Source organism: Paramisgurnus dabryanus, chromosome 8 (genome assembly GCF_030506205.2).
Source record: "Paramisgurnus dabryanus chromosome 8, PD_genome_1.1, whole genome shotgun sequence".
NCBI classification, from domain to species: domain Eukaryota; kingdom Metazoa; phylum Chordata; class Actinopteri; order Cypriniformes; family Cobitidae; genus Paramisgurnus; species Paramisgurnus dabryanus.
The window spans coordinates 10015410-10035271 of NC_133344.1; the positions used below are offsets into that span (position 1 = coordinate 10015410).

Below are 19862 nucleotides of genomic sequence, written 5' to 3' on the forward strand. Positions count from 1 at the left end.
AAAAAACACATTTTAGTGTTGCAATGGCAATACCGCAACACCGTGAAACCGTGGTATTTTTGCTAAAGGTTATCATACCGCCAGAATCTTATACCGGCCCATGCCTAGTATAGACTATAGATCCTTGTTCACAATGTAAAAAATATGGATTATTTTGACTCAAAAACACAGACAAAACCATCCATTTGGTTAACTTAAACCAATGGTTTGGTTTGTCCATATTTTACACAATTATAGGTTTAAACAACCCAGCTTTTTTAAGTGAACTGTATGCATTCATTGCATTCATTTGTAAATGATCTTGGTTTTCACTTTAAATGAAATGAGGGTGAGTAAATAATGACAACATTTTTCAGACTGATCTCACGGAAAGTCGTGTTATAGTCACGAAAAATTATTAATTAATATGTTTCCATAGCACGAAAATTCAGCTTTTTTGTGTCACTTGCACAAATGTCTATACATTTTTCGTGTCCGTGGCACGACTTTCTTTTTCGTGTCATTTTATGTATTGTTTTCTCATTGTTTTTTCCCTATTTTCTTACTATTGTCGCTTGGGGTTGGGGTTAGAATCACTTTCTGTTACATTTTTTAAATAGTTTTCATAGTTTTAAAATAGGGGGGAAAAAATAGAAAACCATACATAAAATGACAAGAAAAATAATTTTGTGCCATGGACACAAAAAAATGTATCACATTTTTTGTGACTATAACACGACTTGCCATAAGATCATGTTGGAACTTTTACTTTTATTCTTTAAACATTATGGGGTGATTTTTTCGGGCAGGGTTTAACGGCGCATTCACGTGGGGGGTAAGCGTTGACGCTTCCCATTCACTTTTAATGGGTGAAGTCAAGCGTTGGCGAACTGAATTGTGGATCCGTCGGCGCCGCGTCAGTGCCGGCAGAAGTTGAACATTTCTTAACTTTTCAAGCGGCAACGCGTGCGTCAGCCAATCATATCGCCTTATGCAAATAACCTAGGCCGGGTGTAGGCAAGTTCGGTCCTACAGAGCCGCAGTCCTGCATTGTTTAGTTCCAACCCTAATCAAACACACCTGAACAAGCTAATCAATGTCTTTAGGATTTAGACATCAGGTTAGATTATCAGTGCTTAGGCTAAAATATGCAGGACTGCGGCTCTCTAGGACCGACCTTGCCTACCCCTGACCTAGGCAGAGCCAGCCAATTACGTTTATGGAAGACCGGAGCTTGTGTTGCGGCCCCAGTGATTGGCTGTTGGCCACGCTTCAGACAAGCCTTCCGTTAAGCGTTAACTTAATGTACGTGAATGTACGGTAAGCCTAGTCCCAGAATAAAATGCTTGTTTAAGATGTCATAACGTAAAACAACTTGCACTGATATATCTTACAATATATTAGCCCCTTTGTTTTGTCCTAGTAATGTTTTTTGTAAGGTCTATTTTAAAAAAAAAACATTTGATTACGAACTGCAACCAACAACTCACCACGCAATTTCAAAACGCATACGGTAGCCACCACAGGACAAGCATGTTGTCGTCTGAGACAACGTTGGGATGAAACACGATTTTTAGAAAAGTTTGTCCATTTAGGGCTACTGTAGAAACATAACAGCAACTTCCATATAATGGGGCATACACACCTAAGTAAATTTAATGATTTGCGCGAGTAGATTACATACAAAGTCAATGCAAAGACGGGAACCTGTGCGTGCCGATGCAAATTATGTGAATTGGGCAGCGTGAATTGGGCGGTGCGAATGCCATGAAACTCGCGCCATTCCTCTCAAACACGTCTTCACACGAGTTGAAAATATTTACCTCAAGCGAAAAATTAGCATGACACAAAGGTAAATCCTGCGAGTAATCTGGAGCGAGGAACGCAATGCTTCGTGTTTGGTGTTCACGCAGCATAAGGGGGCCCAGGGTGGATGTAGATAAAAAGGCTCATTCAAAGGTAATAAAAACAATACAGTTCATTATGTAAGGTCTTTATACACCACTGATAATATAGTTATGTAGATTATATTGCATTTCTGTTAAGAGGTCCTTCTAAAAGTTACACAATGCACCCTTAATTTAAACCCTTTCTAGAAATCCCACCCTATCATATTCTCTTAAACTTTGATAGAGTCAAAGGCAACAATTTAGCAAACTTCAGATCCTTTTATAATTGTTTTGTGGATATAGTCTTGCGTCAGATGTATTTCAGTCCGTTATATATAGTCCCAGAAATTATCTTTCCAGATGACTTGTGTGAATGTCCTATTTTTGCAGAAGGTATTGCTGAGTCAGCGTGTAAGACAGAGGTTTTTTTGGATAATATCTTAATGACTCCAGTTAAATTACTGAATCTGAGAATTTCACTCAGAGACTTATTACAGTGTCTTCATTTATCGATTCCTCTGGCTATGGCACAAAAAAAATAAAGCCAGAGCAAACATTCATCTTGGATTCATTCGATCATTAGTCCCAAGCATTACTAGCTCATATTTGGTGTAATGATGGGAGCAGTAAAGATTAAGGTATGAGGCTTCCCAAAGCTGGAAAAATACTAGAATTGCCATATATGGGCCAACTGCTGTCCCAGTAAAATTGTCACTACTGAAACAACCATAGCTTTACCACATGTTTCGGCCATTTCATAATACTTCATTGCAGAATAAAGGTGTTTGGTAGAGAAGTTACACACAGATTTTTATAATTTTGAAAACATTTGCAATAAAATGGAACCTATATCTAATCACCATATAGCTACATAAGATAGAGGGGACACACAGGTATATATCCTGATCAAAAATTTAAGGGTGTGGTTAAAATCTTTAGCAAATGGACTAAGCATACTGGTTCTGGTAGTGACCTGAATGTGCAGGACATATTTTAACGTAAAATTTCATGATTTGAGAATATATATATATATATATATATATATATATATATATATATATATATATATATATATATATAAACCTTTTTTTAATCAGTACTATATTACTATATTTTAACTATAACTATATTTTAACTCATTCTCGCCATTTACGAGTTATCTTGTCAATTAAGAGAAAACTTTGCAAAACATGTGTTCCTGATGAGTTTTACGGTTATCTGTAATGCGATTATCCAATAGATAACCAGTTTATAAAATTTTTTTTTAACTAATTTTACACTCTGTGTATGTTTTGATAATTGTTCTGAATCTGATCTCTAACAAAATTCCTTAACAAAAATGCAGTTATTTTAGCTTTTTGCTAAAAAATATTTTTGGGGAAAAACATATTTAAGATTTTTTTAAACAGAGAAAAATATAAAGATAGGATGAAACCCTTTTGTTTGCAAAGGGGCTGTTCTTTCATTTGATATATTTGTTAGGCCTGTCCAAAGATTAATCGCGATTAATCGCAATTAATCGCATATAGAATAAAGTTTGTGTTTAATTAATATTTATATATAAAACTTTATTATAATAAAATGTATTATATTTTTATATAAAATATTTATATATAATATAATGATATAAATGTATAAATGCAAATATTTATTAAATATATACACAAATGTGTGTGTATTTATACATCATATTTACACACAGTACACACATATGTTATGTAAACACAAACTTTTATTTTGGATACGATTAATCACGATTAATCTTTTGACAGCCCTAATGTTTTTATTTTTTTAGAAGACAATTTCCTGGAAGGCATTTTGTGAAACTTTTGTGAAAATCACAAAAAATGCTGGCGGCAACTTTTCAACAAAAGGCTGGCGGGAAATCAACTAAATAAAAAGCAAAAATCATTTTAATATCGTTTCTTAAAAGTAAATATTTAGACAGCCACCTCCCAATAGAAGTACCTAATAAAGCTTAGTAATATTTTAAATATTAAATTTTGAATACTAATTATGAGATTTGGAGCATCAAAATTCATTGATTTCAGAGTGATTTTAATCTTTGATATGACTTTACTCATTAAATATTAAATATATCAAGGTTATATTTTCACAAAATTTTCTTTACATTATATAGGATGAGTTTATGTAAAAAACAGTAAATCACAAAATTGACTTTTTAGTTTGGTTTTCACCGACCCGATCACATCTTTTCCACTACAGTGAACTTTTTATCTATCAGAAATATTTTGTGGATGTTATACTGTAGGTTCTTTATGAAACTTAAGAAAAAAACATTTTATATTTTAAGGACTTATTGCATACAAAACTTTTCTTTATAATTTTTAAAAGAAATATTTTGATTAGATTTAACACCACAGCGCTGTCAAAAGTGACATTACACTTTTATTCTGGTTAGTTAGCACATCTCTGAGGTTCTTGTATTGTGCAGGTATAGATGGACATTGACTAAACCTCAAGCTGTGTTCTTTTAATGAGAATGACCGTAACATTTGAGCGTTCACAGCAATCCAAGTTAAGCTCCACTGGATGTGTCCTTTCTGTAATTGAAACCTACTGTACATCTGATGGTATCTAGAGCGTGATGTAATGATAGACATGAAGGATCAACTAAGATTTAGACTTTATAAGTAATGAACAGAACAAATCTTCAAGCTTTCTGTATGAGCTCTGCCTCTGAATGTGATGATTACGAAGCAACGCTACCCAGCCTCTTTAATTCTTAAAACAGCAAATTAAAGACATAATCCATTGGATTTGGACATTTCAGTCTTTCCATGTGGCTTTGGCGAACATCTGTTGACTATACCACCACTGCGGTCAATGTTAGAAAAAAATGCCTTGAATTATACGCTGCACAGATTGGCTGATTCAGTTTGGCTTGTGGCCACATCTTAAACACCTCAATGAACAGAGTTGATCTATTGATTTGGGTTTGTCTCCAAAGCCTATTTGTCCATTAGGAAAATATGCTTATATAAAGTATTTACTGTATATTGCCAAAAATATTTATTGTTAAAGTCACTTTACACATATCTTACTAAAAGTAAGCAAGCAACCTTCTGAAGCAAGCAATTTGCAAAGCATTTTGGCAAATGACCTTTTAATAAATTTACATTAGGGTCCATTTTGAAATACGCACTTGTTCAATGTCGGCAAATCAGAGCTATCAACTCGTGAGCCAGGCCTTAAAAGTCTAAAACCTGAAGCCATGACAGCAAAATTGATTTGGGACAAATGAATCTTTTCTGTCACGTCCTGTAGGCTCAATGGAATGGATTGACGGGACAAATTATCATAAACAAAACAGACGGACTGAGGAAAGAGTTTGATCTGGACGTCATCAGTCTGAAAGAAGATGGAATAGAAAAGGTACAAACATCACATTTTAACATGAACCATACATCCGACTGTAGGTGAATCAACTCTATTTTGAATAAATTAAGTCTTTTTTAATATCAATGACACATGTGAAGTCTTGGCTTTTAGTTTCATTTTAATGTTTTGTTTTATTTTCATTTTCTTTAAAGCAGTTTATGGAAGGTGGTCGTTTTAGCAAAGTATGGAAGAAGGTTTGTACTGAATGTCAGAAAAATATTTCCCTTACGTCTGGTGATTCCAGTGGTTTCAAATAGCAATATAATTGTATTTTGATATATGCCATGATACTGAAATATACTTGAATGATATGTACATGACAATGCAAATTTTTTCAAAGAGTACTAGCTGCGTTTCTATTACCCTTCTCATTGCACAAATTGAAATGCTGAATTGAAATAAAATCCCATTTATTGCAAAAAAGTTTTTACACTCGGAAAAGTTGGCTTTTCAGGCAATTCGGAAAAAGAATATTTTTTTACATTTACAGGTTGTCGAACATGTGAAAAAGTCACATGATCATTATTTAAATATGGCACGGTATGTTTGGTTTGAGACAAGTGCATGTCATCAAAATACAGCAAGAGCGATTCGGGAGTCGACTGCTCTGTATGCTTTCGAATCGCTCTCGCTGTATTTTAATATAATCCGCATGTCGGTCTGCGCAGCGCCATATGAAGTCAAAAGGTGTGTTTGGCGGCTGACTTGAAGCAGTGCATGCCATTTAGTAATTTTGTCCGACTTGAGCTGGCGCTGCAGGCATGTGACTGTGACGTAAGGTTTTAAATTAACGCTAGAGCATTTCGAGAGTAGCCGGCTTGCTCTCCAGAGCGGCTGCACGGAGTTGTCATGACGACACAGCTCTTCGTGATTGGTCAGCTCACTGATGGCAACGATCACATGCGATTCAAGTTTAATCCCAGCTAACAATGTTTGGTTCCCAAAACGTTTTCCTAACGTTAGTTTTTTGTTCTAAAACATTCCCCTAAGGTTAATTTTTGGTTCCCATAACGTTACTTTTTTAAAGGAATAGTCTACCCTTTTGCCATATTAAACTATGTTATTACCTCAACCTAGACGAATTAATACATACCTATCTTTTTTCAATGCGTGCACTGTACAGCGCGTTGTGAATGTGTTAGCATTTAGCCTAGCCCCATTCATTCCTATGGTACCAAAAAAAAGTTTTATATTGTGGCACCATACTTACTGGTATAACTCCTCATTAAATAGGGAAAACACGGAAGTGTTTGGTGGCTTCCCTGTTTGGTACCATAGGAATGAATGGGGCTAGGCTAAATGCTAACACATTCACGACGCGCTGTACAGTGCACGCATTGAAAAAACATAGATATGTATTAATTTGTCTAAGTTGAGGTAATAACATAGTTTAATATGGCAAAAAGATAGACTATTCCTTTAAGGTTTGTTTTTGGTTAGCCAGGAAAGTTTTCTTTACAAAAATAGAACATTATTTTTCAGTTAGTTTAACTTTCCCCAAACGTTATTCTAACGTTAAAATAACATTAGGAGAATGTTATTTTTAGGTTGCAAAAATAAAACCTAAAAATAACATTCCCAGAACGTTATTATTTGGTTCCCAACGTTAGGGGAACGTTGTGTGTTTGCTGGGATCCAACCTTCAGTTCCACTAATAAACATTATAAATTCATGTTTTTCTAATAGGTAAAACACGTTAATATGCATACATATGTCGTGTAATAAAATAAAAATGAAAATACCAAAAACTCTTATTGGTATTTTAATAATGTAGGCTTGTTTCCCGTTATTTTCAGGCATACAGTATAAACAGCAATTAAAATATTAGATATAAAATTTTCTGGTTTTAATAACTTTTTATTAAAAGTAAAAGGTTTGTTTCTAACAAATTCCCCATCTAATTCACTTCATTTGCGAAAAAAAACCGAAACACGGCGCACACTTCACTACGGCAAGCAGCAGGTGTCCGGCTTTACGGCTTTTCAGCTCCTCCCTCGACTGCAAGCGGCAAACCTCGCCATTACGTCTGCGCAGCGCCGCATGAACTCAAACACATACACACCTTTTGGCATAGTTTTTGTAATTACTTATTTACCAAATAAAATTATAAAAAATTTCATTTTAGCCGCATAACATCGGTTAATAGAAACGCTGTCATTTCACAATCTTTAATAGAAAAATCTTTAATGGAAACGCAGCTATTGTCATGGTACATGTCCAAAATTATGGTATTATCTTGGTATAAAATATCTAAAATACAAGTTTTCAATATTTTTTAGATATACACATTTACACTTCTTCCCAGCAAAATAAATGTTTATTTATAGATTAAGTTTTAAACACTGATTAATTTCATTATATGTTTGTCAGTATATCACATACAGTATTTTTACCCTTGCCAGCATCTCTCTGGAAAGCATGGTTTAACTTAAACCAACACGAAGTAACGTTTTAATGCTCAGCATCCATTTAGAAACAGCACGTCATGCTGTCATGTGTTCATCAATGCAGAAAGCCGGTTTGACAAAGCATCTGTTTATGAGCACATTAATAGCACACCAACAGCACCAGACACTCTCCTAATGTATATTTTAAAAGGCTGTCGTGACAGCAGCTATCAGACAGAAGTGAGATAGTGTAGCGAATTGAATGAGACCCTTTGACAGAAAGGCCATCTCAGAGGAGACTACTCTTACTGTTTAGATGGGCATCTCTTCTTTTATAATGGATTTACATCATCCAGACATGTTTAATGATTAAAAAATGATGGTGGTCATAAAAAAATGATGGGAAGCATTTACTTTAGTCTGCAATCTTTTTTAAGTACCGGGCTTTTGCAAGAATGCATGTGTGCTCCATTGCTTTATTGAGTACATTTTTCCTTATTTGTTCCCCTAATACGTCTATTGTCTAGTTTTCCTTTTGCCTTGGTAGACATGAATTGTGTAATTTTTGTGACTATAAATCAGTGGTTCTCAAACTGGGGGCCGCAAGATGGTGCTGGGGTGCAATTTTATGACATTTTATTAAATACATACATTTATCATAAAATCTGTGTAATTAAACCACAGAAAAAAATGTAGGTTTAATAAGTAAAAATTTTGGGGGGGCACGAAAGGGATGCACCGTGCATGGGGGGCCGCATGCCAAAAAAGTTTGAGAACCACTGCTTTAAACTTCTTTCCCAAATGAATATGGAGAGACTATACAGCTGTAGATATTCGCATACTTTATATTCGTATGTGTATACACTTTATATTAGAGCATCCTGACAACCAATGATCATGCTTTGAAGAGGAATATTTATTTATCCAGTCTGATCTTACAGGAATTTGTATGTATTTTACGAATTTGCTACTTCATATGAATTTATATAAAGTGAATTGAACATAAACGTACGATTATTATAAAATATACAAGAATGAAACCTAACCCCAACATCACTGGAGCGAAAGCAAATCGTACAAAAACGCACAGATGTCATTGTGCAGATTAATACCCAAATACATACGAATTGCCATGAAATTGCGTTGATTTTTCTGACCAATGGCAATGGTTGAAATGTTTTGGAATACTGTTTAAAATTGTATTTATTTTTTGTAATTCACTCAGCAAAATTATTCAGCATTATGCAGTTATTACACACTTCAGCTTTAAATAATATTTTATAGATACATTTAAATCGACTTCCATCAAAACTAAACTATTATAAACTAAGCTATCATACTGATTTGTTATCACACCTGTTTAGATCGGTGTGTGGAACTCAAACACAGGCCTTAACTTGACAGACAGCAACAAAGACAAAAACACCAATGTGACAGACTCCATGGCCAACCGGACGCTCATCGTCACAACAATTCTGGTAAGAATTAACAAATGAATGGTGCAAACAAAATAATCTACTACTGGAACTTATCAAGAATATTGTTGCCTTTAGGAAAACCCATATGTGATGTATAAGAAGTCTGATAAGCCTCTGTATGGAAATGATCGGTTTGAAGGCTACTGTCTGGACCTGCTGAAAGAGCTATCCAACATCCTGGGCTTTTCATACGAGGTCAAACTTGTGACTGATGGAAAATACGGAGCCCAGAATGATAAAGGAGAGTGGAATGGGATGGTCAGGGAACTGATAGATCATGTAAGTCTGAGATCTGACTTTACAATAAAGTCATGATGTTATTTCTTATGTCTGACTTTTTTGATCTGCCCATCAAGTAAAAATGTTGTGACCTAGTCTGTTTGGAGCCGCTATAAAACTAGTATAGTTTTTAGCAAACATGCATTTAAAATTTGCACTCTTTCTCTTACTGAAAAAAATGAGCTAGAATATATTTGTGACTCATCCTGCACTACACAGATTTTTGTCAAACAGATGCTCTCTACAGTCTGCTTGTTAAGTGAAAAATACCATTTCCTTGTCCAAGCCTCCACTCGATTATATGGGACTATAATCCCAACAGTAGATGTCTTCACGAGTACACTTCCAAAAACCAAAGTTTGTGCCGAGACCAGAGTGGTTTCGGGTCTAAAAGTTTTATGTGTTTCTCTGACACATATTGGGTATAATAATAGCGGCATCGGGTCTCGGGTTATTTAAAATGAATGTGTTTTTATCCAAATGGACTGAGACTACACAAACTATCTTGCGTGTGTGCATCGAGTTCTTTTCCAACCCCTCATCTGCGCTTGCGACATTGTGTGGCTGTCAGTAGGTTAATTTTCATTGAGACAGACCTGTCAATCAATTTTGAATTTACATTTTAGCAGTAACCTTGGTGTCGTCGTCAGATAACAAAGGAAAATAAATGGAGAAGCAGGCCAAATTAGATGTGAGCCCAACAGGGTTTCCTTCTGTCTGACTGGCTCATACGGGGCAGCAAACTGCACACACGTCGGTGCCGTTTACATTCAGGTTAAAAAAATTGTCACTGGTTCGCGTTTCGGACTCGGATTTAATTTTCGCAAGTTTGTCTCGGCTCGGGTGCTTCTTTAAAAAAAAAAAATTTATGCACGTCGGGTACTTCGGTAATTTCGGGTCGGGTACATTTCTTTGGACACAAGAAGACCTCTATGCAACAGCCATTTATGAGTGGTATTTATTCATGTGACACATTTAAGCTATATTTTATAAACTCGCTGTGTACAGTACATTTTCCAAGCTCATATGTCCCAGACAAGAATGCTTTAATAATTTTTAAAAGATTTATTACTTCTTTATTACTTATGAGTGTATATAACTATAGTTTGTTGTTTGCTTACAGGGGACATATCATGAAAATCTGACTTTTTCCATGTTTAAGTGCTATAATTGACCAATGGCTAAGCCACGCCCTCAAACGCGATGAGCCAATCACAGTGCGCATAGCAACCCAATACACTCTGACATTCTTTCCTTCCACGTCCATTGAAATGCATTGCAGTTAGTCAGTTTTCATTCGTTTTTATGTTTTTTCTTGTCATTTTAAGTTTAAAATGGTCAAACGGTGTGAATGGGGTACATGCAACTCCGACACTAGATATCCCGTAAGGCTTGGCGATGGTGTGTATTTTTAACCCTTTCCAAAGCCACATCTCAACCGAGATAAGTGTCTGCTTAATCCAGATTAAGGGCATACTCACACTATTCAAACCAAACTGCACCCGTGCGCGTTTGGCCCCCTAAGCCTGGTTTGTTTGACTAGTGTGATCGCTCTGTACTGCGCCCGGAAGCGGATTGGTTAATCGCGCCGCGGCCGGGTTGCAGAGGTGGGCCAGAGCGCGGTTCACTTGGGCTCAGGCGCGAAAGGCTGTGGTGTGAGCGCATTCGCGCCTAAGCGTGATTCAAAAGGTGAAGACATCAGTTGCGCGACCACTCACCTATATCTACCTCCGTAAAAACCTTTTGATGCGAGCAGCGGAGTAACATGAATGTCCAAGCTGCACACGTGACAGATCAATTAAGCAATATGATGACATGTGAGAGGGCTGTCTGTAATCGCGCACCAAACGACTCAGACTTATCATTACGATGGGTTCCAGTTTTAAGAGAGCACTTTACTTCCTGCTTTTTTCAAAACAATCGCATCTTAATGACGAAAGCGTGCCCGGACTCGGATCGATAAAAGTACAGTGTGAGTGCGTGCATCTGGGGGAGTAGGGAGGGGTGACAATCGCACTGGGGCATGGTTTGGTTTGGATAATGTGAGTGCACCCTAAGTTATGCGGTCGACCACAACACCAACTAAACGTGGATAAATTAAACAAGGATGTCTACATCTGTTCTAAGCTAAGTCAACAACGTATTTGAACGTTATCTTTAACATCTCTAACGTAACGTTAGCCTAACATTAGAAAATGTTAACGTTAGTTCTAGATGTCACTAAGCTTCATTAACGTATCTGTAAATAACCAAGATAACAAATGTTATTTGTTATAGCAATGTTGTGCTGAATGATTCATGTAAATACTGTAACACCAAACTAACGGAGAGGTAACTTACTCTTGATAAAAATAGTAAAAAGGTTTGTCCTGGAAACGTATGCTGAAGCTTTTCATCGAACTTCTCAACAATAAAATGATTAATGTAACCCTCCAATGCATAGTTAAGACCCCTTTGGTGACTTTGAGATGATATATAGTCTTTCTGTCTCCAAAAGTCATCATTTGCCTCTTGTGAAATGTCTCCTACTGTGACAGCTGCCATAGCGCCTGTCATCGAAATGTTGATTGTTTGTCCGAGTGAGTGGAGGGGGCATGGCTTAGCCATAGGTCAATTGGGTCCCCAGTGTTTCTATCAACCTAGAAAATGTGAAAAAGAACAAACCTGTTATTTAATTTTGGTAAACCATTCCCTGTATGCATGTGAAAAATAGGTCATTAAAATTTGGCTCCCTTGTAATGTCAGAAGGGGAAAATACTGCCCCTTAATCTGCAATATCCAACCACAGCATTCCCATTTAGTGCAGAGATCAGCTCATTTGCATTTAAAAGAACACACCAAAAATGGCACATTTTTGCTTGCACCTACAAAGTGTCAACTTAAACATGTTATTATAAATTATCTAAATGATATTTTGAGCAAAACTTCATGTATATACTCTGGGGACACAAAAGATTTATTTGACAACTTACTGTAAAAAAGTCTTGTGAAATGTCCTCTTTTAGAAATCTGATGGAGCATTTGGACCCGGAAGTTGTGGCGTGTGAAGTCAGACTTAACAAGTGGATGAGAGTGTCTAAAAGCATCTGCAATTGACCAGCAATAACATATCATGTGAAAACTTTGTTTTAAAAGAAACTTTCCAACACATAAATAAGAACTATATGACATTTCATTGGGTGTTTATGAGTTAAGTGCTCATTAATTGAGCTTTAAATGACACTAATGAATCAAATCTCTCGCTGGTTTATTTCTAGGTGGCAGATTTGGCTGTGGCTCCACTTACCATCACTTATGTGAGAGAGAAAGTCATTGATTTTTCCAAGCCTTTCATGACTTTGGGAATCTCTATTCTCTACCACAAACCTAACGGCACCAACCCAGGAGTTTTCTCGTTCCTGAATCCTCTCTCTCCGGACATCTGGATGTATGTGCTGTTGGCCTGCCTCGGGGTCAGCTGCGTGCTCTTCGTCATTGCCAGGTAAAATTTATTTTGAACCTATTCAGACCTTTGGATTCAGTTCAGCCACTTTCTGCACACATAACTCTTTCGATTATGTCATGCATGATTGCTGTTAATTGGCTCTTGTTTTGCTGCCCAGCATTTTGGCAAGTTTTAGTGCATTTGCAGCAGAATGGCAGTAGTTCAAAAAAACTTGGCCATTTCGTTCATGGCAGGGGTTTTCTGACTCACTCGTCTGCTTTAACTTTTTATGGGTGTATTTGTGCTTATAAAGTCAAAATCGATGTCTGGTTTTATTAATGGATATTTTTGGCTCTGTTGATTCATTGGTGCACTTTGGTTCAAAGAAAAACGACTTTCCTTGAAAGAGCAGAGCTCTCCTATTTTGTTTTGCTTACTTGTTAATTTGTTAGACACTGGTTTCTTGAAACAATATACACTCACCTAAAGGATTATTAGGAACACCTGTTCAATTTCTCATTAATGCAATTAACTAACCAACCAATCACATGGCAGTAGCTTCAATGCATTTTGGGGTGTGGTCTTGGTCAAGACAATCTCCTGAACTCCAAACTGAATGTCAGAATGGGAAAGAAAGGTGATTTAGGCCATTTTTAGCGTGGCATGGTTAGTGGTGCCAGATGGGCCGGTCTGAGTATATCACAATATGCTCAGTAACTGGGATTTTCAGGCACAACCATTTCTAGGGTTTACAAATAATGATGTAAAAAGGGAAAAACATCCAGTATGCGACAGTCCTGTGGGTGAAAATGCCTTGTTGATGCTAGAGGTCAGAGGAGAATATGCAGGTAAGCATATATATCCGAGGTATGCAGCAAAGCATTTGTGAAGCCACAACACGCACAACCTTGAGGCGGATGGGCTACAACAGCAGAAGACCCCACCGGGTACCACTCATCTCCACTACAAATAGGATAAAGAGGCTACAATTTGCACGAGCTCACCAAAATTGGACAGTTGAAGACTGGAAAAATGTTGCCTGGTCTGATGAGACTCGATTTCTGTTGAGACATCCAGATGGTAGAGTCAGAATTTTGCGTAAACAGAATGAGAACATGGATCCTTGTTTTTGGTTTTCTTGGCACACTTTAGGCCCCTAATGCCAATCGGGCATCATATAAATGCCACGGCCTACTTGAGCATTGTTTCTAACCCTGTCCATTCCTTTATGTCCCCCATGTACCCATCCTCTGATGGCTACTTCCAGCAGGATGATGCACCATGTCACAAAGCTTGAATCATTTCAAATTGGTTTCTTGAACATGACAATGAGTTCACTGTACTAAAATGGCCCCCACAGTCACCAGATATCAACCCAATAGAGCATCTTTGGGATGTGGTGGAATGGGAGCTTCGAGCCCTGGATGTGCATCACACAAATCTCCATCAACTGCAAGATGTTATCCTATCAATATGGGCCAACATTTCTAAAGAATGCTTTCAGCACCTTGTTGAATCAATGCCGCGTAGTTCTGAAGGCGAAAGGGGGTCAAACACAGTATTAGTGTGGTGTTGGTAATAATCCTTTAGGTGAGTGTATACTATGTATATGTAGAAATACATATATTTTTTTGTCCGTCTGCAGGTTTACACCATATGAATGGTACAACCCTCATCCTTGCAACCCAGATTCAGATGTTGTCGAGAACAACTTCACTTTAATCAACAGTGTCTGGTTTGGGGTTGGAGCTCTTATGCAGCAAGGTGTGTGATTATTTTATAAAGCAAATTGTCTGGCAGCTGTTGAAGTTGAAAATAAGAAAGAAAATGAAAGTCTAAATCTAACATCTCAAAAAAGTAAAGCAAATATTCCTTTGTTTTTGTTTTTACATTCCTTTGTTTATTCAAGTTGTAATGCTTTAATCCAAATTTAATTTAATTTCACACTATAATGAATTTCAGAAATTGTTATGCTAACATGTGTTTGTTTGCTTATACTATTTGAATATTTCTCATGGATAGGATCTGAGCTGATGCCCAAGGCTTTGTCCACCAGGATCGTTGGAGGCATCTGGTGGTTCTTTACCCTCATCATCATCTCATCCTACACAGCTAACCTGGCCGCCTTCCTCACAGTGGAGAGAATGGACTCACCTATAGACTCAGCCGATGATCTGGCCAAGCAGACCAAGATCGAGTACGGCGCTGTGCGGGATGGCTCCACAATGACTTTCTTTAAGGTTAAACAACACGCCTGATCCAAAATACATAAATAAGATTATCTTCATATAAAATTAAAAACACAAAAGACATTAAAACATTTAAAGGCGCATGTTTACCGTAATGGTTCATTTCCTCAAATATATTCTAATGCGTCTTTCCCAGAAATCAAAGATCTCCACCTATGAGAAGATGTGGGCATTCATGAGCAGTAGGAAGAACACAGCGCTGGTAAAGAATAACAGAGAGGGAATCCAGCGTGTGTTAACCACTGACTACGCTCTACTGATGGAGTCCACCAGCATTGAATACATCAGTCAGAGAAACTGTAACCTCACACAGATCGGAGGACTCATAGACTCTAAGGGTTACGGTGTGGGCACTCCTATTGGTACGCTGCTTAAAAAATAATACAGTTACAGGTCTTCATATTGTATTTTCAGTTGACATGTAGCGTTAACAAAGATCTTTGGTTATTACCGAGGGGCAACCTTCCGATCTCTCTGATGAAGCCAATATGGAAGTGACTTAAACTGCAATTCATTGACTGGCTCCTAAAAGGCAGTCAATTCCCATTGACCTCCATGTTAAAATGGCCAACTTTACAGTAGAAAATAATATGTTTACAGCCTGGTACAAAATTTGTTTTTGGTCTGTATAGCTAATTTTTCCCTTCATGACAACTGTGAGGGGGTTAATTTTTTTGTAAATTATCCGTTTAAATGATATTAAGCCTTAAAGTTCTGCATAATTAAGGGCGTGGCCACTTGAGTGATGGTTGAACAGCCACTGCTGTCACTAGAATCAAGCTAGGCCGGAGTGGTTTCAGCGATCAGTCACCTGTCCCGCCTTTTTACCCATTTTTGGATATCTGCGAGCGATGCGCAGTGACGCGCGGCCAAGATGGCAACGGCAGGCACCACCTACTTTAAGCTTCATAAACGATCTTCAGAAACCTATAGGTGACGTCACGGACACTACGTCCATCTTTTTTTACAGTCTATGGTTATTAAATACGCTGACATCACTTATGGTTATTCAATGTTTAACATTAGATAAATCAATTAAATGCTTTCCTTTATGTATATCCAAATGAAAATATCTATAAACTACTTACGGCATGTGAAAACTCACTGTTTATCAGAAACAATTATAATGGATAATTTAATGCAGCATAAATCTGCAAATCAAATCCGCACACTAGGAGCCTACATTTGATCTAATGACCATTTATCAAAAATGCATACGTGTGATTCATAGAACGAACGTACGTACAGAAAACGCATATACCCCTTTCCTTCAGATGTGCAATCTCTAAATCGCAAATGATCTTGAACTTGTGCGCAGCTGAGCAGTTTCAGATCTCCGCCTTTAAACAATGCCTAATTTATGTAATTGACATATAAAATAGCACCTGTCAATGTTTAAATTCTTTTCAAGCAGCAAGAATGGCTTCCAAAAACCTGCAGCAATTAGACAAGCAAAAGTACGGAGCCCCTAAGGGGACATGGAGCAACCATTAAATAAAGTTTAGTTTCGCATGCGCATGTGAAACTATCGAGTGCGCACGTGAAACTATCGCGTATAGTTTTGTGTACACACACAATATTTTCGCTTGGCACGCAAAACTAAACGCAATAGTTTCACATGCGCACGCAATAGTTTACCTATTGCATGCACACGTGAAACTTTCGCGAAAGTTTTACGTGAGCAAGCAAAAGTTTCACGTGAGCATGCGAAACTAAACTTTAAAAGAAATTCTGCACATGAAGGTTTCGCGTGAGCACATGAAAGTTTCACGTGAGCACATGAAACTAAACTTTTGATTTTTTTACTCTAATGTCACCTTAGGGGCTCGGTACAAAATTGCGTATATTGCAAAAAAAATTCTTTTTTCTTATTCCATTGGCAGATCTTTTTGCTTGTTTTAAGCACAAATTCACTTTTAGTCTACAAAAACTAGACTAATTTTCCTAGGTAATTTTGCTTATCAAGAAAATACATTTTAATTTAAGGATTTGTAAATATTTTTATTTAAAAAAAACAAGACAAAAACACTAAGTAAGAAAGTCATTTTTTCTAGTGTATGTCTGCTTAGTCCTTGACGTGGCACTAAGCACTTTTCCACAGCAAAGACAGATTTTAAGAATATGGCCATGGATTTTTGCATACACACACACTGCAAAAAATTATTTTTGTTTTGTTTTCAGTAAAAATATCAAAACATTCTTATATTAATATGATTTTTCTTGATGAGCAAAATGACCCAAGAAAATAAGTCTAGTTTTTAGACCAAAAATATCAAATTTAAGTGATTTTGTGCATTAAACATACAAAAAAATGGTATGCAAAAAAATCTTGACAATTTTTTTAAACAAAATCACTTAAATTTGATATTTTTGGTCTAAAAACTAGACTTATTTTCTTGGGTCATTTTGCTCATCAAGAAAAAGCATCTTAATTTAAGAATTTTTGTGATATTTTTCCTGAAAACAAGCCAAAAATAATTTTTTATAATTTTTTGCAGTGTATATTCACACACATAAATAACTATATGTACTTGTATATGTAAATGTTTCTGAAATACATACTTCAATGTGTGTGTGTAATTATTTTGTATATATAAATACAGAGTACACATGCATATATTATGCAAACACAAACTTTTAGTTTGTATGGGATTAATCACGATTAATCTTTTGACAGTCCTAGTTTTTACTACACTTCATACTGATTGTGTCTGTGACCAATACAACTTTACATTAACACTTAAACATTGTTTTTCCCTCTCGTTGATGTTCTCGCTCAGGGTCCCCGTACAGAGACAAGGTGACCATCGCCATCCTGCAGTTACAGGAGGAAGGGAAGCTTCACATGATGAAGGAGAAGTGGTGGAGAGGAAACGGTTGTCCGGAGGAGGACAGTAAAGAGGCCAGCGCTTTAGGCGTGGAAAACATCGGAGGAATCTTCATCGTGCTGGCGGCCGGACTCGTCCTCTCCGTGTTCGTGGCAATCGGGGAGTTTATCTATAAGTCCAGAAAGAACCTAGATATCGAAGAGGTGAGCGTGGGACAGTGCGAATGGCACAATAAGTACTGATTGGACACCACAAGATGGTTTGAACTTTTGCTCCTCGACCCACCGAAGCTCAGGCACATGCTGACTAAACGTTGGTTGAGATGTCTCATGACATATCAGCTGTGCTAAACAGTACATGGGGACGACTGTTAGACATCGAACAAAAATATTTACTAAGTTGCTCAGAACCTTTTATACCTGTTTGTTTTCAGGTTTGATTTCTGAGCTGAACAAACAATGAAAACTGTGTCAATAAAATGTATTGAAGGAGAAGGACTGATGTTTGAAACAGGTTGGACTGCGATACAGAAATGACAGCAGTTACTGTATTGTAGAGTAGCTCACATCCATGTAGATTGTTAGATTTAGATTTTGAAGACTTTTTTCTTTATAGACATATTCCTTCCTAATATAATTTATATAATAAGACTCGTCTATGGGTTTTCATAAAGGTGCTGTGTGTCATTTTTTGGATGTTTAAATACTTTCTTCTGTTCTGAGACTGATGTAAGATGGCCGCTTAAAGGTTGGGTTCATGAAGTTCAAAACATTACGCTTTTAAAAAACCTGTTTGAAAATATAGTCATTATTTTTGCTATTTTGTTTTGTGCCACATATGGCTCAGAAGCTACACATTTTACAGTACTTTTAAAAAGTTTGTCTTAATTGTCTCCGCCTTTCTGTTTGAAACTTTGTTTTTGAAGACTGTTAGTAACATTTGTCTTAAAGCAATGTCATTTGAGCCCTACTTTTTTAATATCACCTAAACAGTTAAAACAATAAAATATGTTTATAATGCATTCATTTAACACCAGCATTACGTCTGTTTTGATACAATGGCCCCAATGTTCCTACAGCTCATTGGTAGAGCGATCCAAAAGGTTGTGGGTTCGATCACCTGGGAAGAGACATACTAATAAAATGTATTAATAAAACTTATCAAGAAGTCTCTGCCAAATGCGTGAATGTAAAAGCTGAAAGTCGGCAGCTCCGGTGAGAATCCGCTATTGCCATCTGGGTATTTGGGCACTAAAGTCACTGCACTTAATGTCACTGAGGTAGATATTAAAACAAAATATCAATTTTATCAAAAAATATTTGACAAATAATCCACATTTCTCACCCCAAACAGAGAGAGAACTCTATGGACACTTTCTGGTTGCCACATGCAGGGATTTTTGATCATGTATTTGTTGGGATCCATTTACTGTAACAGTATTGTATATTTTATAAATATTAGTTTCTATTAAATCACTTGTGTGTGTGTTGATGTTTAGGAAAGCGATGTTTGCATATGACAGTTCCTCTACTGACTGAGCGTTAACAGCAAACTGTTGTAAGGATGACAGTCTGAGGTTTGTGTATTTTGATGAACTCTGGGATTGGGCTTAAAACTGCTTTCATTTTTCTTCACTGGACCATAATCCTCTAACCCTGATTCCTTAATCAAAACTGAGAGTTTTTAATCTAGCGTACAACAGCGCAGGGATTTACAGATCTATGACCTTGTGCTTCAGCACAGCTGTTTATCCCTAAGATCTGCTCTGTGTTCTGAACAGTGCTTGTGTTGGGTTAAATTACACACTTTTTTGTGTTTGTCTTTCTTGTGAGTTTGTGTATAACAATGTTTGTTTGAATATAAAATTATTTTACATTTATGCATTTAGAAGATGCTTTTAAATTTTTTACACACGGTTTACATTTAATCAGTAGCGTATGTGTGTTC

General features: G+C 36.7%; 1 protein-coding gene across 2 annotated transcripts in view; it reads left to right on the forward strand.

Moving 5' to 3' along the window:
- The window catches only part of grik1b (glutamate receptor, ionotropic, kainate 1b), a 36663-nt gene extending 17070 nt beyond the window's left edge, over nt 1–19593 (forward strand). Inside the window, exons 8-16 of one of the 2 annotated variants that reach the window (XM_065282176.2) lie at nt 5157–5264; nt 5423–5464; nt 9022–9135; nt 9211–9414; nt 12672–12895; nt 14484–14602; nt 14861–15078; nt 15224–15449; nt 17868–19593. In XM_065282176.2, coding sequence (XP_065138248.1) covers nt 5157–5264; nt 5423–5464; nt 9022–9135; nt 9211–9414; nt 12672–12895; nt 14484–14602; nt 14861–15078; nt 15224–15449; nt 17868–18157 — 1545 coding nt within the window. In that variant the 3' untranslated portion in view covers nt 18158–19593. The remainder of the gene's footprint in view (nt 1–5156; nt 5265–5422; nt 5465–9021; nt 9136–9210; nt 9415–12671; nt 12896–14483; nt 14603–14860; nt 15079–15223; nt 15450–17867) is intronic. The other variant, XM_065282178.2, reaches the window with a different exon arrangement.
- Nucleotides 19594–19862: the final 269 nt, after the last annotated feature.